The sequence below is a fragment of the Triturus cristatus genome, chromosome 3_2 (assembly GCF_964204655.1).
Source record: "Triturus cristatus chromosome 3_2, aTriCri1.1, whole genome shotgun sequence".
In the NCBI taxonomy this organism is placed as follows: Eukaryota; Metazoa; Chordata; class Amphibia; order Caudata; family Salamandridae; genus Triturus; species Triturus cristatus.
The window spans coordinates 575642948-575669942 of NC_140584.1; the positions used below are offsets into that span (position 1 = coordinate 575642948).

The 26995-nt window shown below is 45.7% G+C and overlaps 1 protein-coding gene across 2 annotated transcripts in view; it reads right to left on the bottom strand.

Moving 5' to 3' along the window:
• ELOA (elongin A) overlaps positions 1-26995 on the bottom strand; it is a 239872-nt gene that overhangs the window by 134792 nt on the left and 78085 nt on the right. For both annotated transcript variants that reach the window (XM_085648317.1, XM_085648318.1), the window contains exons 2-6: positions 24283-24339; positions 21567-21679; positions 19004-20213; positions 15568-15682; positions 15212-15367 (exon numbers count right to left, since the gene is read on the bottom strand). In XM_085648317.1, the coding sequence (XP_085504443.1) occupies positions 15212-15367; positions 15568-15682; positions 19004-20213; positions 21567-21679; positions 24283-24339 (1651 nt within the window). The remainder of the gene's footprint in view (positions 1-15211; positions 15368-15567; positions 15683-19003; positions 20214-21566; positions 21680-24282; positions 24340-26995) is intronic.

Here is a 26995-nt window from a genome sequence, read left to right on the forward strand (position 1 = left end):
GCTCCTGCTCCAACCCGGCATCTCTTGTGGCCAGCAACCTCACAAACCCCGGAGGACCTGGCTACCTTTTGACTCTAAACCCCTGGGACTCCCATGAGTAGAAGCTCTACTCAAAATCTACTTCTAATCCCTGGCAGCAGCCCGGAACCGCGAACCCAGCACACTCTGCACCAGCCAAGCCTGGCCTGTGCCGGAGTGAAAAAAGACCACGAGGACGCTGCCACGGTGACTGTGACCCCGAGTCCGGCACCCAAGGACCTCCCTCGACACTCCTGAAGAAGCCTGCAGCCTCGGAGCAAGGTGCCCCCCCTACCGCGATCAACAGAGGGTAAGATTTCCCTACACCAAAAGGCACCCCTGCACCCGGCGCCCCGCTGTGCCCAATCCCGGGGTACCTACCTATCCTCCAACTACCCAACTTACCTCTCGAAGTGGTGGTGGCACCTGAAGAATCCTCGTCCCCGAGCTTGCAGTCTTTTTCTAAACTGGAGATTTCCCATTGAAATCAATTGAGCGCCTGAAGGCTCAAATTCACCCTGCACCCAACCGCCCAAGTGGCCCTGGCAGTGCAACCTCTACACCTATCTACTTCCCCACTTGCCCTGAGTAAGTAACCAGGAGCCCAGCTCCCACAGCCGCGTGGCCTGCTAGTCAACAGCCACCAACCAAGGCCCCCCTACTTCTCATAGGATAACATTGGGCCTAACTCTCTCTGCACCCGGCCGCCCTTGTGCCGCTGAGGGTGAACCAACTGCACCTACCTGACCCTGGGAGACCCCTGAGTCTATGCCCAGAACCTTAACTCTGCCAGTCGAGTACTTACCTTTAAACCGATAACTCAATTTTCTCCATAGGGTAACATTGACTGGCTTTTCCTGAAATTTGTGGACTTTTCAAAACTTAAAATATTCACCAAAAATCAGCCGAGTAACGAAAACGAAAATACTCACCTGCTCTTAGGTGAGCTCCCAGTGCTGGATCTTGGTGCCCAGCACTGACTCTGAAAAATACTTACAACTGTACTTACCAGTTACCCAATTTTCTCCCATAGGAAATCATTGACTGTTTTTCTGTGAAAATCGTATAATATCTGAAAACGTAATTACTTATCTGTTTTGGATCAAGGTCCCAGTACTGAGTCTAGGCACCCAGTACTGGATTACAAAAGTAACGAGAACATACTATACCTGCAACTTGAATTTTCTGCCATAGGGAATCATTGACTGTTTTCTATGAAATATTTTCTAAGTGTCAACTTTTAAAATAGCAAAATATTGTCTAAAAATCATCACAGTAAGTAAGTCGACTTTTATCACTTGATTCCATTTACTGACCCAGGACTGAATCTAGGATCCAGTCCTGGAATTCCAAAAGTAATCCTAAAAGTAATCTGTGGCAAATAACTTGAAACTTCCATTGAACTCAATGCATTATTGTGTTTGGAATTGCAACCACTTGTAACTTTCTACAAAGGTCAAATTGCATATTGCAAAAGTATTTATATAAAGCATCTCATTCTGAGAAAGTATATTTTAATACGTATTGTTGGTTGTAAAATAAAACAAGCATATATTTTCTTTATATAAACCATTGGCCTAGAGTTCAGTTATTGAGTGTGTGAGACCATTTGCTGGCTGAGTGTGTGCAACAAATGCTTTACACTGTCCTCTGATACTGCCTAACTGCTCGACCAAGCTACCACTTTAGAGAGTAAGGTTATATCTAACTTTAGCCTCTGCCAAACCTCTGGGGACTGTGGACTCTGTACACCCTGTACCTATTTGGGAACAGTATATACAGAGACACTTTCTCACACCATTTCGATGGAAAATATGCTATCTGTAAATGATAATGCACTACCACATCATGATTTGGTAATACATTTATGAAAAGTGAGTTTTTAAACATGGGAATTATTACTGCTCCTGCCCAGATGATAATACCATTAGTGAACTAAGAAGCAAGCCAGGAATCATGTGTACCCTATATATGGGCTTGATTCTTGTTATGTATGGAGCAAACATTTTGTGTAGACAATAAGACAAGTTTTTTTGTACAGCAGAAATAGTGAACTTGCATATTTGAAGATACTCTCTTATGTTGTAATAAAGAAAAAGGCGTTCAATAAATCAAAATATTTGCCCAGGATCACAAAATTTGAGAAGAGTTAACAGGTCAAGTACATTACAGTTAGGTCGAGTAGATTATCAAAGTTACTTGACCTGCTGGTCTAGTAAACCTTTTATGATTATTCAAGCCCCGACTATTCAATCTATATGGCTTCACATAATCAAGTTGAGGACTTGTTCCAGCAGAGGCCTTGCAAGTGGACTTCTTGGCTAAGTACCGATGTCACTGGGGTCGATCTCCAGCGTAGGGATGTGATGTGATGTGATTTTGAACACAGCTCAGATCAAGGTACACCAACTTAAATGTGTTAATAATTTCTATTATACCCTGTATCGTCTTTTTATCATGAAGCTATGGCCTGATGACCAGTGCTTCCATTGTGGACCGACGGGAGCTAATGCGGGTCATGTTTTCACATCTTGCCCTGCGCTACGACTGTATTGGCAATTTGTCTTTTGTAAATTGGGTGGTTACCCAATATGGCGGCTTCTGCATATTCGAAGCTCATTATGCAGGGGCATTCACCGGCTATTCCTCCCGGTCTATCAGGAGCATATTTCTTCTCCATTACATTATCTAGGCTGGTTTTGGCATGATTCAGGCTCTCCAGTAAGCCACCCGATCCTTTAATCTGGTGGTGGGAATTCTTACAAGTGAGTAGGCTAGAGATGGTGCTAATTTAGAATGCCCATTGGAGGAAAAGGCTGGGTCGGATTTGGGACCCTGTTCAGGACTGGTTGGCCGAGATGGCTGCTTCCCAGGGCCTGTGCGCCTCAGCTGGAGTTTTAAGTCCTCTTTTTGCTTTTCCACAGTGCTCTCCTTCTCCTAGGTTGCATGTCTTTTCTCATGTAATTATTAGGCTTGTCATTTCTTAATTTATTTATGACGAATATGTTTTGTATTTTTACCCCTGTGCTTTGGGAATTGGCTGATTCCTTGCCATTTAAAATGAAAATCTAATACAAATTATTTTTAAAAAACAATTAAGAAACTTTTTGGAGTTTCTTTTTACTGAAACTTTGTACACATGTACAGAAAAAGGAACAGATCAGCAGCAGAAAATGTGACTGTCATCCCAGGTGAGCTAAGGAATATACCTCAGGACTGACATTCTGGTTCTGCACTACTGAAGATACATTTCTGTCTGGCATGTAGAGAATCTGCATAATCTGACTGGAGAAACATCCAGTGAGCCATAGTGTTGAATAAGGCATTGCCTGGTGTCAAGACTGTAGACCTGTGTACATTGCACAGCCTGCTGCAGACCTGAACTTGAAGGACCCATGTAGCTTTGGAGTTTAGCTGCTGCCATCTCTGAGCAGTTGCTGCGAGCGGTGCAGACTGGAGTGTGCAGGCCTGCATACTTAAAATCACCATGGTCCATGTTCCACAGAACTGATGCAAGACTTGGGGGAGTGGGGGTGGGGGTTAAGACAATACCCTTTACCTCCAGCTCTGCTGCTGCCGCAACAATTCTGCCGTCCACGGCACACTGTGATGCTGAACAGCAGGAGGGCCTCCGTGCACACGCTAGGTCTCCATCTGTCCAGTCCATCAGAGTTACAAGAACAACTGCACTAGACTTTAGGCTAGGCCATGCCTCTTTCCCTTTGACATAAATGCAACTGGTTCTTGCCTCACAAGGCAAAGAAAAAGAGAGGTTGCTGCCAGGCACAGATGGTGTAATGTGATCCTAAGATAAAATCTGCAGAAGAGGTGTGTGTGCCATCTCTTCACCCAATAATGGAGTGAGACACATTGTGATTGTGCCTTGCAAAGACATACACTGTACACTGGCTGAAGAACTCAACTTACACTTGAAGCTATACCCTTGCCCCAAATGGGCACATGAAATTGTTAACCCCTAACATTTAGTAATTATCTATGCCATAAGACTTCCTGAAGATGCTAAGAATTTATGGTTTCACATGAGTAAACTTTCATTTATTTCACAAATGATAAGCACCTCCTGTAAAATACATGCAAGTGCTATATCTGTTAGCTGAACTAATATCTACCCCACACGACAAAATAATAGTAAGCCTCGACGGCTCAAGCTCGTAATCCCCTAAAAGTCAAAGTATACGCAGTAGGTACTTAGCAATTCAGTGGGCTTGTAGCAATAGCTGGCTACCTTTATTAAACAAACATTAAACAAAATGCCTATGTGCAGTGTCCCCAGGCCCTGGATAACTGGTCTGATATCCATTCCAAAATAGTATCAGCTACAAGTGACCATTGTGAGAAAGTGCCCTCTTTCTGCATGGTTGCCCCCACTTTTTGCTGAACTGCTGATGTACTTTGAGTGTGCCCTGGCCTCCTACTAATCAGGTACCCAGGGCCTATGTTCTTTCCATAAAACTGCATTGAAAACCAAACCCAATTGGCACTTTCTGGCCACAGGTCAGTCCCTAGTAAATAGTACCACAGGTACCAAGGGCACTGTGACCAGGGAAGGCCTCTAAGGGCTGCAGCACTTACTGTGCCACCGTGTAAAGGTCCTGTACCTTTACACTCACACTGCCTTTGTAGGCTGCGTGTTTTGATGCAGAACAAAGTGAAGAGTCGACATGACACACATATCCGTGCGCCATGCCTACAAACCACTGCCCTGGCATAGCTCCGCCACCCCTCTAGCTGGGTGCACTAAAGTAAGGGTACAGGTGCATAAGCCCTGTACCCCTACAGTGTCTAAGTCAATTCTTAGACATTGTAAGTGCAGTGCTGCCATTAAGAGTATATGGTGCTGGGAGTTTGTCATTACGAACTCCACAGTACCATAATGGCTGCACTGAAAACTGAGAAGTTTGGTATCAAACTTCTCAGCACATTAAACCCACACTGATGCCAGTGCGGGATTTAATGAAAAATGCACACAGAGGGCATCTTAAGAGATGCCCCCTTAAAAACTACCTACCACTAGCGTCCAGGCTGAGTGACTGCTTTCAGCTGCCACCACCAGCCATGTTTCTGGACCCCTGGAAAACTCCCCTGCTGCTCTCGGGAGCCTGGAACAATGCGCATCCTGGGACGAGGTGCCAAGCCTCCTCCCCAGGATGGGCAGGGCCTACGAAGGGGGAGCTTCAAAGGGTGCCGCCTTTGTGAGCTTCTCCATGCCTTTTGCTGCCTTCAGCAACTGGTCCCCACTGGTTCTGACCCCCGCTTTGGGCAGGAGAACCAGTGGGAAAACCAAGTGAGGAAGGGAGGTGTGCCCACCTCTGCCAACTCCACCCCTCAGGTGGGGGAGGCGAAGAGAAGCACAACTCTCAGTCCCCACCATCTTGCAGAAGGGGGGGACCCAGCCAACCAGGGTGAGGCATATGCCCCTCTCCCACTGGAGGGTGGCATAATAGGAGGTGTACCCACCCCATAGAAGGGACCCATTGGTTCCAACCTTTTACCTACCTATAACACCCCTAAATCTAGTATTTAGGGGCAACCCTGAACCTTGCTTCCTTAGACAAGAACCTACAAGAAGAAAAGAAGAAGGACTGAACAGCCGTGCCAAAGCTAAGAAGAGGAGGACGCCCACTGGCTTGGTCCCAGCCCTACAGGCCTGTCCCCACCTCAAACCTGCAGAAGCAAAACTTCGGTGTGTCCTGCAGTCAGCAGTTTCAAAAACCCAGAGGACCTGACCTGCCTTCAAAAGAAAAGATAGTCTCCTGTGAATACCGGATTTGTACACCAACAGACTCCAGGTCCGGCAAAGTCCGCGAGTCTGCAGAACTCTGTGCCCAACGCCCATGGCCTGAGTTCGAGTGGCCCAACACCACAAGGTGGTCCACCTGGCGATCATGACCCGACATCCGGTGACCATGGACACCTGCTGCCTTAAACTGGAAGATCCCCCCCCTCCCCGAACGCAACCAGGAAAGGGTAAGAAGATAACACCCTAAAAGGCACCCCTGCTCCCTTGCCCAACCGACTGTGCCTAACCAACCCCCAACATACCTCTACAAGTGGTGGTTGCACCCAGAAGACCTTCATACCTGAGCCTGCAGTGTGTTTGCAAACCAGAGACTCCCCATTGAAAGGTACAGGGCACCCGACGCCCAAACAGCACTCTGCACCCGGCCGCCCCAGTGCCGCTGAGGGTGCACCTGTTGTGCTGGCTTGAACCCCCATTTGCCCTGAGCTCAAGTACAGGAGCTTTGCTCCCACAACCTTGTGGCCTGCTCGTAAACAGCCTCCAACCGTAGGCCTCCTATCCTACTTTGGATAACATTGGGCCTCAGCACTCTGCACCGGCCGCCCTAGTGCCGCAGAGGGTGTAACAATAGTGCATCCTTGACCCTGGGGGACCCCCGAGTCTACCCCTCAGAATACCAACTCCCACAACCGAATACTTACCTTTGAACCGATAATCCTACTCTCCTCCATTGGATAGCATGGACTGTTTTTCTAAAACTGTAACAAAATGACCAAAACGCTTTTACTTACCAGTTTACAGGAAATGTCCCGGGGCAGTATGCAGGTATACTGCACTGTAAGAAAAGTAACCTGCAAAATAATCTACTTGACATTCTAATAAAAAGCCAATACAAAGTATATGTACAATTTTTCAAAGCACTGCATTATCAGTAGTTCTACTGTAACCAAACCAAAAGTATATACACAACTGCAATACAAACTGTATGATTACTGCAAAGTACTTATCACTTACCTATGCCAGGCTTGCTTGGTTCTAGGAAATAAAATAACTAAAAGAATATTTTTATACAAAACCAATTGGTTTGAGTTCAGTCTTTGAGTGTGTGACAATCATTTGCTGATTGAGTGTGTACCACAAATGCTTAACACTACCCCCTGATAAAGCCTTTCTCTCAGAATGACTTGCATACAGACATAAGGAATTGTATCACTCCATCCATCCAATGTCCAGGGACTACTAGGCCACAGCTGCCGGGCTGGGTCATTTGCCTCTGCTGTCCCAGGGCCAGTTCTAATATGGCTCAGCCAACTGAGACGCACAACCCTTTCAGCACTTGACTGCCAGTGGTTGCATTGAAGAGTCACAGGCTTCTTATGGAGAATGTTGTGGGGTTTCTTGTGCTCAGCACTCAACACTACCCCCAGCGGCACAATAAGATAATTGCCCAGCCTAGTGCTTCTCTTTTTTAAAAGGCAAATACTTTATATAGGAAGCTGGCTTTTTATAGAGTGGTCCAAAAAACAAGGTTCACAGTGCAAGAGAGTCCAGCCAACGCTTATTGACTTACAGAAGCAAAAATTATAACACTAAATGCTCTTCGGTCTCAAAGATTTGAGGGAACATGGCGGCGGGCTAGTTTCGCCGCGAGCTCCTCTTCCCTCGGATGCCGATCTAATCCTCCTGAGCTTGTTTGTGGTTGCGCTTACCTGGCATTTCCCCAACTGGTTAGCTTTTCCAAAGGCTTTTTAGCTTTCAGCTTACTGGCAGACTTAGTGCTGTCTGCCTCCAGCGCCGCTGCCGGTTTTCCCTGTGGCGTCCTCCGGCTCAGTCGTTCTTCCCACTGGCGGATTGGGCTCAGGCTTGGAGCTGGCTGAGCTGGAGGATAGACGTGCATTGGCTCCGCACGTCGGAGGCCGGCTGTTTCAAGCCGCCAACGGCATTCACCTTCAAAAGGCACGCCTCGTCCAGGATTTCTCTTCGAGGGACTCCAGGTACGATTAACCCCTGCCGGGTGCCCTGTTTGGCTCATTACTCAGTTAGCAGAGTTAGGAGGGCTGAGTGGCTGGGCAAACTTTCACTATTACAAGAGCACTTCTTTCATCTCAGTCACCCTCAGCCATTTTTCGTCTCCTTGACTTTTTTTCTACTTTCGCTTGGGCCATGAGCCCTAGACGGGTTAAGTGCCTAGACAGAGGGGACCCAAGCACTACTTTCCCCCCCAAAGCAGTCCCCTCGGAGAAGAGGGAAGGCAAAATCTATCATGTGGGCTGCTATACAGGAACAAATAGGTTGGCAGGGAGCACTTGCCCCCTCCACTTCCCCTGAGACCACCGCTTGCTCCTATTCTGGAGAAATTAGTTGAAAGTATTTTCTCCAATGACACTCCAATCCGTAACTCCTGGGATAAGGCAGCTGTTACTTTGATTCTGAAGCCTAATAAAGACCCCAAAAAATGTGAGTCCTATAGGCCCATCTCCCTGCTGAATTGCAACTACAAAATCTTTGCGCAAATCTTAGAAGGGAGATTGAATACCATGATGGTCTATTTTGTCCATCCTGATCAGAAGGCGTTTATTAGGGGCCGTCAGCTCCATGATTTAACTCATTAGCTGACCGGTGCAATTGACATTGCTTCAGTTAACAAGATACCTCTTACTATCTTTGCATTTGATGTGGCCAAAGCCTTTGATAGGGTGAGCTGACCCTGTCTACGCTACATAGCGCACTCTTTCGGGCTAGGAGACAAATTTCTAAAGGCCGTTAGTAACTTCTATAAAACCCCCACAGCAAGGATAGTAGTTAATGGAAATGTAACTAATTTAGTCAGGCTGGAGCGAGGAACTAGACAGGGATGTCCCATTTCTCCACTACTTTTCGATCTTTACATCGAACCATTGGCTTGCAACATCAGGGGTAGTGAAATCTTCGCTCCGTTTAAATAAGAGGGATGGGTGAAAAAATCTAGCCCTTTATGCCGATGATTTGATGATTTTTACAGGGGAAAGACCAATCATCCTGCCTGATGGATTTTGGGAAGATTTCCGGGGAAACAAATTAGCTCACAAAAAACAAGAAATTAGGTCTTGGAACTTGCAATCTAGTTTCCCATTAGTTAAACAGCAAATAAGATACCTAGGTATACAAATCACACAGAACATTAAGAGATTGGCCCAGGTTAACCTTGAGTTAAAAAGGAAAGAGACAGGAACCTTATTAAGATCATGGGGTAGTCTCCCACTGTCAATTTTTGGTCGTTCCAACCGGGTTAGAATGTCAATTTTGCCAAAATTCACCTTTATTTTTGTATATAATTCCTTTACTATTTAGCCCTAAAATGATATACAAAGTGACATAAATAGCTTCCTCTGGGCTAATAAAGGGGTTAGGATTGCGTGGAGGAAACTAAGATGCCCAAAGCTGGATGGGGGTATAGCTAGCCCTGATTTCCATTTTTACTGTTGAGTTTTCCATTTTAAGAATGTGAGATCTCTTTTGTTTGACTCCTCTTGTTTTCCCACCTTTTTATTAGCTATGTCCAAAAATGTCCCCCAGGGTGGGGATGGGCTTCTCTTCAAATTTGGGCATCCCAAATACTTAATAAAAAAATAAAATAAAAAATAAGTAAAATTGAAGGTTTTGAGGTCTGCCTGTGACTTATGGCATCAGCTGAGATAGATGCTCATAATTTCGTACTATTTGTTCAAGCGCTCCTATTTGGAACTCTCCGGATACGCCCGAAGGATAGGTTGTCAGCCCCACTTTTGGAAGAAGGCATTGAGAAATGCGGTCAATTACTGCAGGACAATAAATGACTCTCATGGGACTTCCTTAGTGATTTTACGAACCAAAGGCTGTCCGGTTTGAAATTTTATCAATTGTCTAGAAGGGCTGTAAACTTGGGCAAGGATGGAGATGCGAACGAAGAACTTGAGAACAAGTTACTAGCCCCACTTCATCAACATAAAGAAGTATCTAAATGGTACTGGTCCTTAGTTAAAGGAGAACCCCCGTTAATACCTATGGAGGAGCCCTGGAGAAGAGACCTGCCTTCCAGCGACGTTACATCTTATTGGCAAGCATCGATGTGCACTTTATGGAGTGTTGTTAAAGCTTCCCCATTGAGGAGAAACCATCTTTTTACACTTCATAGAGCTTATTGGACCCAGAAGAAGCTTGCCAAGATAGGAGGCGGAGGAGTAAAGGTCTGCTTGAAGTGTGCCTCAGGGTTTGCAGACGACGTGCACATATTTCAGCAGTGTCCCCAGATCTAGGGCTTCTGGCACCACGTGGGTAAGATGATCTCAAAGGTATTTGGTCAAGAAATTAAGGTAAGCTTGGTTTTGGTCATCTTCGGAATCTGGCCTGAGGAGAGTACTAGTTGTAAGCTCTCTAAACTCCAAGCTTCACTTTTATTGGTCTTAATTCTCTTGGCCAGAAGAGAAATTTGTTTAAAATGGGTATCACCCAAACCTCCATTATCTTTATACTGGGTTGCCTCTGTTAAAAGAGTCCATAAACTGGACCTGGGCTGTATGCCAAGGAAAAGAACTAGATTTTGGGGGGCCTGGGAGGATTAGATTAGTAAATTTGAAATCTCGACTTCCTAAAAAATAAAAGCCCAATGATTATGAAATAAGTGAGTTTAAGGGATGGAGGCTGCATTTAGTGAAGGAGGTTACGCTCTTCCCCGTCTTACCCCAGGAGTCTTGTGGTCGGCTACTCCAGGAGTCCTTGAGGTAATAAGAGTTTCACAAGGTCATGTTTCTCCTCTGTTTGGACCCAGGAAAGTGCCATTGACTGCTTTAAGACAACTCACTTATGAACGAGGACAACAAAAAAAACACACTAAATGCTCTTTCATATGGTAGTGTGGGAGAGCAGTTCAGGCCTATCAGAGGGTAGTGCCTAGCATTTGTAGTATTCACAGACGCAACAAATGACACTCAAGAAAAAAAATCAGAGACCAGTTAAGAAGAATAAGTTGGATTTTTATAGAACTTTTGATTGCAAGAACTTAGTTATCAAATAAGCACTTTTGTAAATATGAATTTTTACAGGTAAGTAAACAGTTCCCTTACATGTGTGTTTAAGCAGAAATGCTTCCCGATGGGAGAAAAGGCATATGTTGCATACATTAATGTATATGGTTGGTTACTGAGGGTCTCCTATGGGACTCAGGGTCGTAGGGGGCCACGGTCCAAAGAACCACCAGCAGTTATCTATTACCGGCCCTGGAGCATCTGGGTGCAGAGGTGCTGGTCAGGTAGGTAGATGTGCGCACTACATTGGTGGAAAGAAGGGGGGGGCTAGAAACATGCTGCAAAGGGGGACTTGGGGACAAGTCTGGGAGTACCCTATGGAAGGCTTGCATCCAAGGGTCCTGGGAACAAGGGAGCACAGCCTGTTCTTTGGCACCCAGGCTGGGACCCTCAGATTCAGAGTGGAAAGGTCAGCTGGGCTCTGTGCGTCCTAGAGCCATGCGGTTGCAGGTCTTACTGGCTGAGGGTGTAAAATTGGGACAGCTGGGCCACTCTTTAGGTGGGTCTATGTGGTGCTGACATCCCGCGACAGTTGCTCGGTCTCGGTATAGTGGGAGTATGGAATGATCTCTCACGGTCTCAGTTTGCTGCAAGTGGCCCGGTACCCTGGGTATCGGTCGATGAAACTCCAGTCGGTCCTGCTGTCATCTCGCTCAATTGAGGGGGAGGGAGGACATATGATCTTCAGAAGCACAGGTTCCTCTACCTGGGGGGCTGCTGCGTTGGGCTTGCCGGGGAGTAGCATCTAACTGAACAGGACTTTGCGTTTTCAGTGCCTGAAGACTGCAAGGGAGTAGCTCCTCTACTATAAGAGAAACTGCTGCCAATTTGAATCGGGCTGGCAGTCTCCCGGAGTTCTTCGAAGATACCCAGCTGCAGGACGAGTGGCTTGTCACAATTGTCAAGACTGGTTTGGGCGAGGATCCAGGCAAGACTGCGGTTGGTTCAACTTAAAATTCTCCACAGAATATATGTAGATGGCACCAGATTGGAGCGCATGGGTAGAGCAGAGAGTGGGAAGTGCAGGCGTGGATGTGGGAAGGAAGGCACCTTTTTCCATATTTTATGGGAGTGTGAACAGGTACAGACTTATTGGGCTACTATACACCGCACATTTAGCGAGGTTCTAGGTATTGAATTGCGCCCAAAAGGCGAAGGTGCCTTTTAAACATCTGGGAGCCAACTGACCTCACTAAGCAATGGGTAACATTGGCAATAATGATAGCAAAAAGGAAGGCTGCGCAGAACTGGTGAGCTCGTCAAGCACCTACAATAGGAAAGTGAAGGGAGGACTTGGACTGGTGCATGGTCTGCAAAAAGTCGGTCTATATAGCCAGAGGGTGCCCCGGGAAATGGAACAGGGTCTGGGATTCGTGGAATTCATACAGGGGAGACATATGCACCCCGCCGTCACCACTAGAATACAAACACCTTACGCCCCCCTAAGTGTCGTCCATACTACACTGTGTGTTATAAATTCTGTGTACTAGTTCAGATGTCTGAAATGTATGCTGTCTCCTAATTGTGTATAAAAGTCGCAGGATATGTCGATGATGTTTATTATAATTATTTTTAAAAAAAAGACTGGGTTAGGCAGGCAGGGTTTGGCACCAAAACTCCACAGCAGTCTTCAGTACTCGTTTTCCTTGTGGCTCTTCTTTGACCTATTCTTCTGGATCTGTTGAATCTCAGTTCCAGGAGGAGGAGGAGGTGGCTGGCATTTCCTATGTTAGAGGAAGCCTTGGGTTGCATATCAAAGGCAGCAGAGCCCGCTGAAACCTCCTGCCTTGATATGCTGATCAATTATTTATTGTGCTTGGAGGAGGTGACACCACTTCCGGCCAGAGCAGGCATTGTTTCTGCCCTCAGAGAGAGCAGGATTTCACCTGCAGGGGGTCAAAAACCTGTCTGTGGTGACAGACTGGTCTACACCAATCAGCCAGCACCCTAGGAGTCAGTAGGTTTTCAGGTGCCACTTCTAAAGTGCCCTCTGGGTGCTTGTATTAATAAATCCATCACTGGAATCCGTGTGGGTTTATTAATACAAGACGTTTGATACCAAACATGTCTAGTTTCAGTGAGTTTGTCTAACTACCCAGTCCCTTCTTGGCTTCATTTGGGTGACTATCTGTTTTCGGACTAGTTTCAGTGAAGCCAGCACGTAGCTGGGGAACTCGGAAATACCAGTGTACAGCCATGTACGCAAAATGGCTTCCCCGTTTACTTGTAATATCCAAGAATCGACCTAGACATAACAGGGGCATATTTGCTCATGCAGCTATGTCCATACATGTAGTATAGTGCACCATGCCTTAGGGTTGTAAGGCCTGCTGTAGGGGTGACTTAACGATACTGCTTGCAGTGTCTGCAGGCATGGCACATATGAGGTGTACCAGGTCGTGTCGTCACTTTTCTCTGCACCATGGCACGCAGCCTGCAATGGCAATTTGCATGTTGATGCTGAGGGGTCCCTTTGGGTGGCACAATACATGCTGTCACCCTTAGGGACCCTCTCTAGCCTCCTTGCCCTAGGTACCAAGGGGGGACAATTGTAGATTTTTAGGGAAAGAGATCTGGAACTGGGGACCTGGATAGCAAGAACCAAGTGAACTTCTGTCAAAATTGCATCAAGTACAAGGCAAAACGTGGGGGTGACTATGCCAAAAAGGGACACTTTCCTACACTTTATAACCTAAAAAACCATATTCTACAAAAATGCTGGAACACCAGACGTGTGGGTGTGACTTTCTTATGCTTCAAAGTGGGGCTCACCCACTTCAAGGCACTCTACCCAACCTACCTCCCTTTGTCTCAGTCGAACTACTCAGCACTATTGTGGCGGAATCCCTAGAACAGCACTCTCCCCCCTACTTTGATCCGCATACAGTCTCAAGGAATCTGGGACAATTTCAGTCTCTCACTAGTTTGTGGTGATGCAGCTCGAGGGATGCACTGAACCTTTCTGCAGAGGCAGGTTGACTGGCCATAGGGGAGGCCTTCATGTGCAGCACAGGATAGTCCAGCTGGAGGTGAGCAGTTGTTAGCTGCTTGGAGAGTCTTCGAGAGGCCACAGCAGGAGCAGGTGCTTCTGGCGTAGATCCTCTTCTAGGCTCAGATTATCACTCGGCACGGGCAGACCTCGAGGATTCTGCAGATACAGCCCCATCACTGTGGTAAGTCTTTGGTCAGTCATGCTGGTGCCTCTCCAGATGGAGGCTGTTGGGAGTCCTCTTCTCCAGGTGCGGAGCTCATCTGACGTCGAGGGTCAAAGAGACAGTACTCTGAACAGGCTAAGAGGTCTTTGGCATCGCTGCTGCAGAGAAGTTTCTTCGACAGATAGTGCCACAAGGTGACCATCTCAGATCTTCAGTGTAGGGCTTTTCCATGGGGACGTTTGGGGCAGTGCCATGCTCTCTACCGCAGTGGCCTCTCTGATTGGGCAACGCTAGATTGCAGTCTTTACTTCCTTAGGACGGTCAGGCCTGTACAGCAGAGCCACAGTTCATGTACAGAAAAAGAAAACAAGCATTGGCATAGCCAATATGTCTCGCCTTTGGGACCTTATAAGTGTTTAGCCATGCATCAGTTGCATAACTAAATACTTATAAGGTCCCAAAAGCGAGACCTATTGGCTATGCCAAGCGGGGGTGTGGCCGCGAAAGTAATCGCGATCAAACATCAAAGCGGCCGTGAAATTGAAAGTAATCGCGGTAAAGCGCGGCGCGCGCGCACATGCACTGTAGCTCTAGGCGGCCTGGTAGCACTTTTTGGAGCCCTCTCAATAAGTCTCGCCAGACCAGCGCCTGCGCTGGGTCAGGCGAGACCTAAAAAAGTATATCCCTAAAAATGTGAGCAGTGAAGAATACAAGTCAGTAAACCAAAGGTATCATGAAGAGACTTTGCTCTAGGGGAGGGACAAACACAAGTGAGTACGACAAGTCATTGAATAAGAAACAAGCAAATGACAGCGGCAATAAAGTCAACCAACTGTAAGCTTAATGTATGTTCACAGTAGGTATTTCGATACCAGACAGCTTGTGCTGCCTGGTAGGCTAGACCTAAAAATGGCTTCTAATTGCTACCACATAAAAAATGCTGCCAACTATAGCTCTGGGTCTCACATGCATTGAAGATCAAATCCTAATGCCAGACGCTGAGACAGAGTCCTTATGCCATTGACAAACAAACATGCAAACAGCAAATGAACCGAATCTATCTGATAGAAGATTTCACTCAGATACAGTACATCAAGCATGTTTCCCTACAGGTACAATGAACTGAGCATGAACTGCTGCAGGGCAGGAGGGTGTTGGCTTAGGATGGTCATGCTTCCACAAAATTATAAACAAGTAAATGGGATGGTTGGAGGCTAACAAGCTTCCATACTCACAGTCTATGTTATTTGCAAGCACACGGATACACTGCTCGTAGAGCGACATCATCTTAGGTAGGTAGGCAGTCTTCGTGCCAGAATAGACTTGCATCTTGGAATTGAATCTGCGCCCAGTAAAGCCAGCCTCATCCTCTTCCAATACTGAAGGGGCTACTAATAGGAAAAGAAGAGAGCAAGGTCACCTTAGAACAGCCGGCACAACTAATAACTCTGGCAACAAGGCATCATGGGCTGTGCACAGAAATCTTTACTACAGATGCAGAGAGAAAGGAAAGACAAGAGACCTAGAAGGCCCCAAAATATCTCATCTCCATTCCTATTCCCTCATTATTCATAGTATGTACACAACTTACTTTTCTTCTTCTGTGGTGAGAAGGGAACTGTCTCCAGAGTAGGCAACGGGCGATAATTTGGCTGTATTGGGGGCAAGGGAATATCTGGTAACACTGGCACAGCATCAATCTTTATCTGCAAAGAAAAAACTGACATCAGGTACACAGTAATGGCTTGTACCCTGAGAAAAGCATCAGCCTAAGTAATCAATCCAAGCATGTCACCAGACAGTGACAGATCTGAGTGATGCACAAGCAGCAATAAGGAGCCGAACTCTAAAGAATGAATTGGGCAGCCTAATATAAAAGACCACGTGCAATGCTGTGGGCACAAAAATTGATTTAACCAAGAGCAATTCACCAAGCCTTGTAACAGACCTCAGCCCAAGTGATGCTGCAGATGAAGTAACACTCATCTGCTGCATGACTCAGCAGAGTAATGGACTCAACCTCTAACAAAATATGAAACGCAGCAATGAACCACACAGAAAGAAAGACGATGTAATGGATTTGGCTCACAGAAATATACCAAGCAGGGTATCGGTTGAAGCCACACACAATACGCAACAGATCAAACTTTAGCACTAGGCGCACAATTGACAAACAAAATTGATGCATAGGGCAGGATACAAAAAAAAAAAAGAAAAAAAAAAAACCCACACAAAAAAACCACCTTAACACAGTGACTCATAAGGAGGCGTAAAAGACTCCAACTAAAAAATGCACAAAACACTGCAACAAAATAGATCCAGAGTGAAGCACCAGAGGATGGCCAAGAAATGCAACATCTCCCACCTTTGTTTTTTTATTTACTGACTTTTGAATCAATGGCAGCACAAAGCACTTTAGATGTTTAAAGCTAAAGCGTGGCGTGTCGCCATTGCCACAAAAGTCAATAAATAGAAAGAGCAAAAAAAACTGCTGTGCAACGAAAACCAGGAGGACGGCAGAAATAATTGGAGGAAGGGGGTGTGTCTACGGGCAAGGAGGCACAGATGGTCAACTAAAAGAAACACTTGGTGATGTCCCGTGGGAGGGAACCAAGCATGCAAAGGCAGGACAGATGGACACTATTGACCAACTACAGTAAAGGAATTCCCAAAAGGCAGGCCAACCAACCAGAAGCCCTGGACAGAGCCTTAAATCTCATATTCTGAATACAACATATCTCAAAAAGACTGTGCAAGCAGTAACAGACCTAAGAATCCACCAGACCAGGTAAGGGTCAACCCCGTTCCCCCACCACCACCCCTCCCACTGGAGTTTGCATCAGCCGCCACTGCAAATGGCTACATTTTTTGCATTCCTTGTGGAACTAGACTGATCAAAACTTGCTTGCAAGCAAATTTTTCTTTTGGTGGGAGAAAAAGAGAAGAATTAGCAAAGTGCTCCATGGAAGAAGGAATTCAACAGGTTTCCAGCAAAAAAGGTTCGAGGACCAAGCAGCAAGTAATGCACAGGACGTAGTCACTCATCCAGATAGGGACTCTGACTACCACAATATCAGTAAAAACAGAGACAACTCTTACAATTTGTGATTCGCAAATTGCGTCATTTTGTAATTTACAACAGTGTCTCAGACACCGTTTCGATACCTAATGGGGTCGCAAGTTGCATGCGTCATTTATATTCATGAGGAAGGTGCAATTTGCGACCCCATTGGGAAAGGCTGGCACTCCCAGGGATGGCGTGCTGCTGGGGTCAGCAGACCACCATGTCTGGGACAGCTTTTTAAATAAAGCAGTTTCCTTTTTCTTTTAAATGCAGCCTGTTTTCCTTAAAGGAATACGGGATGCATTTATGAAAGAAAAATTAAACGTTTGTTTCATTTTTTAAGATTAGGCAGTGGTCCGTGGAATCACTGCCTGCTCTTAAAAAATATTTTCACATCCATTCACAAAGGAGAAGGGGTCCTCTGGGTACCCCTTCCCGTTTGCGAGTGGCTTACCAACTACTTGAAGTGGGTGGTAAACTGCGAGTATTTTACGACCGCTACTAGGGTCGCAAGACAGTTCTACATTGACGTACGAGTCGCTATTAGGAAAGGACGCCCTTGGCATGCCCATTCCAAATAGCGAGCCGTAAACCCTATTTTATGAGTCTGTAATAGGTTACAGAGTCGCAAAATAGGGTATGTAGATGGTGCATACCAATTTTAGGCAATTTTAGGCAGATTTCCCGTTAGCGACAGTAAAAAAAGCTCGTACATCGGGCCCCCCCGTCCCTTCCCCCATGTGCCTCTCTGTCTGCAAGGATGCAGGAGCAAAACAAGCGTATCTGTTAATACTACATATTATTTGTTAAAAATACATAAAGTGATTCTACTTGTAAAGGGCATGGTTTAAGGGAAAATCTGGGTTTCCGCTCAGCTCAGCAATGATAGCAATCTACTCAGGACAACAGGACTATGCCTAGAGCATAACTAAAATTAAAACAAAAGTAACTTTTGCAAAGATTTAATATACTTGTTTTAACAGAGAGCTAGACAAATTATTGATTAACAAACAACACAGACCACCCAACTGTTCTAACAAAGACCTGCAATCAAGCTAGGAGATTCCTAACTCAATGCTAAATTTTAAATCGTGAGTTTAAAAACACAAATGTACCACAGGCTAAATATAACCTTAGAGCTCAATACATCACCTTTCAATCCACAGTTTCCATTACAAGAGACATCCTTGGTGAATTGTGAAGTAGCTGTCACCCTTGTGCAATAATGTACTATAGTACTATATCCTTATAGAAGTGGTGTGTCTTTATTATAATTTGACCATATCTGCTATTTGTAAACAGCTACGATTCTATGAATAGCCTTGTTTCCACAACCCAAAATTTAAAAAATACAAATGAAATAAAAATGAATTACTCCATATTTGCAATGCCAATAGTGTTCTTTCCAAACACACTCTGACCCCGATCTAGCCAGGCAGTTTTCTCTCTGTCTTTCAAAGGCACTTTTGTTTTCTGAAACTGTTAACTATTTTGAAGTTTATTTTGATTTTACGAACTTCACTGTTTGATTACTTTTCCACAGAAATAAAGTCTTCTTGCTCACAGAAGGCAAATTGTTATGTGGCTTAAAATGACCATTTATAACCAGATGTGACCAATTCCATTTCAAGTTTCTTTGGGTGCAAGACAAGGGGTATTAGACAATGGATAACTTCATTTGCGCATTCAACATAGTCACTCTGCAGGTTAGCAGGCTTATTTTGCTGGAAAGAAAGAATATCAAAGACACTCAGCAGCCTTCAAGCAGAAACCTTAAGCTTTCCAGGAACAAAAAAAATAACATCAGGGTAGGCACCTTTATCCCTCCATGTCAAAAGAGTAAAGTAAAACCATTTAAGGGATTCCTGTGGCACAGAAACCCACCCCAGGTGGCTATATGACAGGGTAATAATGAAATGTATAATCTGGGAACCTGAAGAGCCATCATTCCAGAAGCTTTTACCTTTTTGGGTTTGGGAGGGGGAGAAGGAGTCCTTTCACGCTTCACATGGGAACTCTTTTTGTTAGTCTGTGAAGATTTGTTGCTCTCCTTTGTCCCATTCTGTTTGTTGCTGCTGCTACTACTGCTTGCCTTTGCTGGGGCAGGGGCAGGGGGTGGCTGTGGGACAGGCTGTTTAACAGGTTTTTTCTTCTTTTTGGGAATATCATAACTCAGGTACGACTCAAAGGACATAGTTGGCTGTTCAAACGTATCGTCCGTGTCAGCGTCTACAACAGAAGAAAATTTAACAGATTTCTTTTCTTGTGGGCTAGTGTCTGTGGAATGGCTCTTACTCTTCCCCTCACGCTCAGGCCGGGCCTTCTCATGATCTGCACTCCGACTATCCGTTTCAAGATAAGTACGGTCACTTTTACTTTTCTCCACATCACGGTGCTTCGGTTTTCGGACAAGCTCATGGCTTTCGTCAGAATGCACCTGTGACCGCTCCTTTTTTAAAGTGCTGGGTGCAACAGGGTGCTCGCGCCTATCTTCAGAGTGCGGAAAAGACTGTTCTTTCTTTGAGATGCTGGGTGGCGTTATGTGCTCTTGTCCTCGAACCCTCTTAGCATCAAGACCCCCACTCTGCCAGTTCTGTAGATTATCTCTGCTGCTACCCGCTGAACACTGATCCCTGTGTGGCTCCTTCAAAGAGGTCTTGGATAGTCTCTCATGGCTCTGACTGTCCTCTGTGCGATGTTTCTCGCGGTGTGATGGTCTGTGTTCCTTGTTGTGGCGCTGTGCTGCCTTGTCTACAGACTCCCGGTAACCCTTATCTGGCACTCCAGACAGAGGATCCCAGGAGGAATAGCTCTTATTAGTTTTGCGGTGAGAGCTGTTCAGTTCAGGCTCATGTTGGTCTATGTAAATAAGGGGTGGGCTGTCAGGAGCTTCCTCCACATGACTATGTTCATTGTCTGAATCTTCCCTGTCAGAGTACTGTGCATGCGGTGGCGACTGCCACCTGTCCTCTTGCATTCTGTGAACACGCTCTGCATCTTTCCTGTTCTTCTTGCCCAGAATGTCCTGCTCCATAGGCTTGCTGCGAGGGGGCTGGACTGCAGCTCTATACTGACTTTCCCCTTCATCTTCATAATCCTGGGGAGAAGAATCTCGAGGACGCTTTTGAGAACTACTCCGGTCAAGTTCCCGCTCCACAGAATGGACATTATTTCTGCAGAGAGAAGGAAACAAAGACAGGTAAAGGATCCATTTAATTTACAATGTGGATAAGAAGGGTTTTGAAGTAAGGCGAGGTGGGGAAAAAACATTAAAGAGGTGGAAATGATCGAATGTTAAGATCCAAACCAGGAAAGATAAAAACATTTTGGAGAAGGAGTAAGATGAAGATCCTAAGGAGGACTAACCAAATCATGGGATGAACTAAACTAGGGGAGGAAGAAGACAAGCTTTTTGTCACTTGTCAAAAAGCAGATGTGCTTAAATGAGTTACATCTGGCAGCTAACATTAGTAAGCAACTGAGATCCTATGAAATGTGCCTGTTCATTATTTTAAAGCAAAAATACGCTTCTAAAACAGACAAACTGTGCCAATATAAAATGCAGGGCATCTAACATCTCATCACTCGGTGTGTTCCACTAAGGCAGAACCAAAAATATCCGGTCATTGCTTATCAATGACTTGGTTTGATTTAAGCTCCAATTTTGACAAAACCAGGCCATCCCGCTAGATTGATTTTGGGTGCTGATGTTCAGCATTATTCTCAAATGCTTCTCATAACCTCGGTCTGCAGCTAACAAACCAGAAAGAACTTATTTGGTAAAGGGGGAGGACTTGATAATAAAATGTAGCTAGCATCCACACTAGCACAGGCTCCAGAACTTTGAACCACACACCCTGGTAACTGCAAAAACACCTGGACTACCACTTGTATCGGCACATGACACTCTGATGACACTGAAAAACACCATCAAAAGCAAACTGGCAGTCAAGAAGGCACAGACACTGGAGGATGGAGCTATTGACACAGTGGGCAGTGATACAAACCAGATTAGAGATATATAAACAGAGACAAGATTGGCAAGGACATGGGTGTTAAGGCAGAGATACATGCTCACATACCGTGAGACAGGACGGCAACCACAGACTGAAGAGATATCACGGTTGTTGTAAGTGCACATAAACCCCCACACACACTGTCCCCAATACACCACAAGCTCCCAATTGGGTCTATTGGAAAACCCCTACAACTATTAAACACACAGCTACTTGTGTTGAGGATAAGAGGCTGCACAGTGGGTACACTCATAACTACTAACAAATGCCTCGCTATTCAGGCAGACATTGGTGTTGTATATTGGAGTAGGACCTCCATACTCCACTTAGGCTCTCATCATTGGGAAACTCATCAGCTGACAACACTCCTAACCGAGAAAATTGTCAGTACCAAGTGGAACCAGTAAATGATAGGTGTGACACTGCATAAAAAAAAACACACATACTTGACATTCAGCAACCGCCCCAGACCTCACACAATTAACAGAACACACAAAGGGTTAAACATACCTATCAGCTTCCTGTGGTACTAGCTTTTTCCATCGCGCCACCAGGGACTTTGCAAACTCTCCCACCAGCTCGTGTTTCCGCAAGCTGTTCACCGTCTTTCCAACACCAGTTTCCTGCAAATATAGAAAATATTAAAGCTCTGAACATTCACAAGTAAAACTTTGGAGAATCTTCGAGGAAGTTTTGCTGAAGACAAGCTCAAGATGAAAAACCATCACACACTCTGGATTTTAAATCAACAATTAGTAAAATACCCAGGTTAATCACCCAATGCCTTGCATGACAAATTGGAATGCAAACTAGGGTCTATGACTTGGACACAAGCCCTCAATCAGCATGATACCTAGAGGGTGAAGAACATTCCCCATAAAAAATGTAGGGCTCCAGTGTCACTCTTTGAAGCCAAGCATAAAATATATAGAATATAGGTGCGCAAAGGGTCTGGTACACTACCTTCCAACGATTGGCTTTGTTCCACAAAAATATAAAAATATATATATATATTTATATATATATATCCACACAGAAAAGGTTGCCCTATTAAGAAACGCCTGCACAGTGGAAGATAGTTTCCTTTCATTTATTGCGGATGCAGGTTCAGCGTGCATTCCTCCCCCATCTCAGATGCTAAATGCATTTCGGGCTCCATGCCCTTGTTCACTGGCTAACACGCAGGTCCCGGCAGCTGTAGGGACTTGTACTCTCATGCCCCGCCCATGTAGGACTTCAGGAATGCTGGGACAGGTAGTCCAATGGTTTATTTTCCATAGTGGGCTGCTCAAGGAAATCGTGCCTTACTGTATTCCCCAAGTGGGTAGGATGGAGGAGAAGCACCTCTGTGCCTGCCAATGTCCATAGCCACAATACTGGAAATCTTCCACTCCTATCAACACTCGGGACTCGCTGTGTCAGGTCCGCTGTAATTGCGGCGGGGCGTTTCTGCGACGAGGTGCGCCGCAATTTAATCCACACAGAAAAGGTTGCCCTATTAAGAAACGCCTGCACAATGGAAGATAGTTTCCTTTCATTTATTGCGGATGCAGGTTCAGCGTGCATTCCTCTCCTTTAAATTGCGGCGCGCCTCGTCGCAGAAACGCCCCGCCGCAAATACAGCGGACCTGACACAGGGAGTCCCGAGTGTTGGTAGGAGTGGAAGATTTCCAGTATTGTGGCTATGGACATTGGCAGGCACAGAGGTGGTTCTCCTCCATCCTACCCACTTGGGGAATACAGTAATGCACGATTTCCTTGAGCAGCCCACTAGGTTAAAAAAACCATTGGACTACCTGTCCCAGCATTCCTGAAGTCCTACATGGGCAGGGCATGAGAGTACAAGTCCCTACAGCTGCCGGGACCTGCATGTTAGCCAGTGAACAAGGGCATGTAGCCCGAAATGCATTTGGCATCTGAGATGGGGGAGGAATGCACGCTGAACCTGCATCCGCAATAAATGAAAGGAAACTATCTTTCACTGTGCAGGCGTTTAATAGGGCAACCTTTTCTGTGTGGATTAAATTGCAGCGCGCCTCGTCGCAGAAACGCCCCGCCGCAAATACAGCGGACCTGACACAGGGAGTCCCGAGTGTTGATAGGAGTGGAAGATTTCCAGTATTGTGGCTATGGACATTGGCAGGCACAGAGGTGGTTTTCCTCCATCCTACCCACTTGGGGAATACAGTAAGGCACGATTTCCTTGAGCAGCCCACTATGGAAAATAAACCATTGGACTACCTGTCCCAGCATTCCTGAAGTCCTACTTGGGCGGGGCATGAGAGTACAAGTCCCTACAGCTGCCGGGACCTGCGTGTTAGCCAGTGAACAAGGGCATGGAGCCCGAAATGCATTTGGCATCTGAGATGGGGGGAGGAATGCAAGCTGAACCTGCATCCGCAATAAATGAAAGGAAATTATCTTCCACTGTGCAGGCGTTTCTTAATAGGGCAACCTTTTCTGTGTGGATTAAATTGCGGCGCGCCTCGTCGCAGAAACGCCCCGCCGCAAATACAGCGGACCTGACACAGGGAGTCCCGAGTGTTGATAGGAGTGGAAGATTTCCAGTATTGTGGCTATGGACATTGGCAGGCACAGAGGTGGTTTTCCTCCATCCTACCCACTTGGGGAATACAGTAAGGCACGATTTCCTTGAGCAGCCCACTATGGAAAATAAACCATTGGACTACCTGTCCCAGCATTCCTGAAGTCCTACTTGGGCGGGGCATGAGAGTACAAGTCCCTACAGCTGCCGGGACCTGCGTGTTAGCCAGTGAACAAGGGCATGGAGCCCGAAATGCATTTGGCATCTGAGATGGGGGGAGGAATGCAAGCTGAACCTGCATCCGCAATAAATGAAAGGAAATTATCTTCCACTGTGCAGGTGTTTCTTAATAGGATATATAGATATAGATATAGATATAGATATAGATATAGATATATATATATATATCCCCCCTTCTGCCCACAAAAGGGTGCATGCATTGTACCAAGAACACACTCTTCAGCTGGCTGTGCTTAATAGATTGAATGTGATAAAGAGACAGCAGCAACAAAGCAAATGCACACTGTTTACTGATCATGTGAAGGGGTTGTCCCTGAACGTTAATATGATCAGCATCTCCACCTTCGAAAGAAGAGTGCGTACAACTTCAGCCTCTTGCTAAACCCATGACTAGAGGACGAGGGCAAGAGGTAAATTAAGAAGCCAATTCACACGCCTTACCACAAGAATGTCAACTGTTATGGGCAGTTCGGCGAGTCTCTTCAAGCTCTTGTACAGCTGCCAAGAAAAAGAAAGAAAACCATAAAGATCTGTCAAGCAACATCAGGTCACAGGAGGACTCGGTGAACACGTCTGATGCAGTTGAATCATCAATGATTCCACCGATGTCATGTAATTGTAGTGACTCCCGTAACACTATCCACATTCTCCACAGCAGAGTTTGAATTTCTGTGTACACACGAGTTGCTCGCATCTTTACCTAGTTTTTTACAAGGGGATCTTTAGGGGAGGGGTGATTTAGACAAATATTTAACCAGCTGGATGTGAGAAGAAAAGGTCTCTCGAAAGCTACACCTACAGGATAAATAATGTCACAAATCCTCTCTTAAAAGCCAATAACTTCCATCAGTTATCCAATATTAAAAGTGGCGTATTGTGTCTCCTTTGAAGCACTTGTACAACTGCTTAGAGAGACAGTGCAAATGAGCTTCCATGCTAGATAACCATCTGTTAAGGCTGAACCATGTCACTTTCTTTAGATCTAGAAATATGTGTGTGTGTAATGAAGAGAATTGTTCACAAAACGAAGCATGTTTGCAAGTGGGTTTATTCTATACATGTAAAGACCCACCACGTGACACATCCAGCCAGTATGGATCCCACCATCTCAAGGACCGTGGCTGAAATCCCCACTGACCGTTCATGTAGCATGTATAGCAACTCATATAATAATGCGTACGAACACATGCGTGCATGGAAAAACATATCACAATGCATTTACCATATCACCTTCCCCCTTATAAAAATAAAAACAAAATACAAATGAAACAAAACTAACAAAGTAACAATTCATAAGAAGTTCTATACGCACAAAGTGCACAGGCGCAATTCTTGCACTTCTGGGCACATCCCACACCATTCCAGCCGCATGTTGCTATAGAAAATCGACAGAGTTGAACCCCTCCCATTGTCTACAGCGTTATTTCACACATACAAACGTCCCCGCAAAGAAATCAACACCGTACAAGCTTTAAGATGGGCATGGGAGGGCCTCCGCAAGCGGGTCCAACTGTCCATACTATACGTCCTGTCTATGCCACTCCCCAACAATCCACTTCTCCCCCCGCTCCTGGAGACCACCACACATCAATGCCTGTCCATGCGTAATATTCGGAAAGGAGGGGGATCTCTTTCCTGCAGATAACTTCCTCACAACACAACAAATGTGCGATCCCGACCCACCCTCTGCGATGGATATGTTAACATATTACAAGATCAGGGCTTCATGCAAAAAACACTTCACTACATTCCCCGAGCCCCCGCCTATGCTGCAGGTGCTGGAAAACGTACTAACAGTAGCCTCGGGCCGGAAACTTGTTTCTCGCATATACAGCGGCATACAGAAAACATATCCAATCATAGTACCAGCTTCTCGCAAAGCTTGGGAGGAAGATCTGGGGGAGGGCCTCACAGACAGGCAGTGGGAACTCAGCTGTAGACAAATGGAAAGACTGACGCCGAATTACCGTCTAGGACTAATCCACTTCAAGTATATTCATCGCCTTTACCACACACCCATACAATTACACAGGATCGGCCTCCGCGGGGACGACTGTTGCTGGAGATGCGGAGCCTCTTAAGGCAGTGCTTTCCAAACTCTGGGTCGCTGCACATTACTGTGTCGCCTGCCATGTGTGGGTGTGTCACTCGATGACAAGAGGTCTACTCATCATGCAGGACGCATCTTAGTGACGCAGTACCTGTTTCTGTGGAAGGCGGAAAGGAAGAGCATCGTGCTGCCATTCTCCCGCAGGCCCGGCAGTGAGTAAGATACTGCAGCGTGAATGTCAGGAGACGGAGCTGCTGGCTTCCCCCCTCCATTGGGCCATTACAGACGGGGGTCCTGGCCCGTTCAGTGGTTCGGATACGCCACGGGCACAGCCAGGGTCTAGGCCCGTTTCCCGAAATGGCACAGCGCCTCGTGGTGTATGGGGGGTGGGCGCGATCAACCTTTGATTAGCTGTAATGGTAAAGTAGACATACACGCCCATGCCTTGGATCCCACCGCCCAGTCTAAATATGTTTAGGGCACATTGAGGACATACCCGACAAGTGAAGACACTGGATATTGAATGGTAGGTGCTTCACTTAAGACAGAGAGTAATCTGGCTGGACCATGTGGGATGCTAGCAGCTATCTTCGGATTGTATCAAAGTTTACTCTGAAATACACTAACTAACTCAAAGGGATTGCATGAACAGTATCTACGTGTGATGCATAAGAATATGGCTTAATAACCCCTAATAGAGAATAGGTTATAGAGCCGCTGGACAAGGAGACAGTTGGTCTACTACCCACAAATATGTACACTTGTATATATATTAACGTTCTGCTAAGGAACATTTTAAGATAAGGGAGTTCATCAACTGAGCAAAGAAATGAAGTGGGCCGAATAAACATCACTATGCTTTTGTACCACACCCTGCAATAACCTTTTAATAATGTACCCCACAATTGACTGACCGTGTTAATGTTCACAGTGCTTGCAAGTGTGCATTGTTGGATAATACTGACAAAATTTGAGTTAAAAAAGTACCTAATTCAAAGGCCCACGGTTGTTCATTTACGAGTGCCTTGTGACAACACAGAAAGAAATGGACCAGTTTAATTTCTGTTTGATTGTCTTCTACTTGATGCCATTCGAATTATTTTG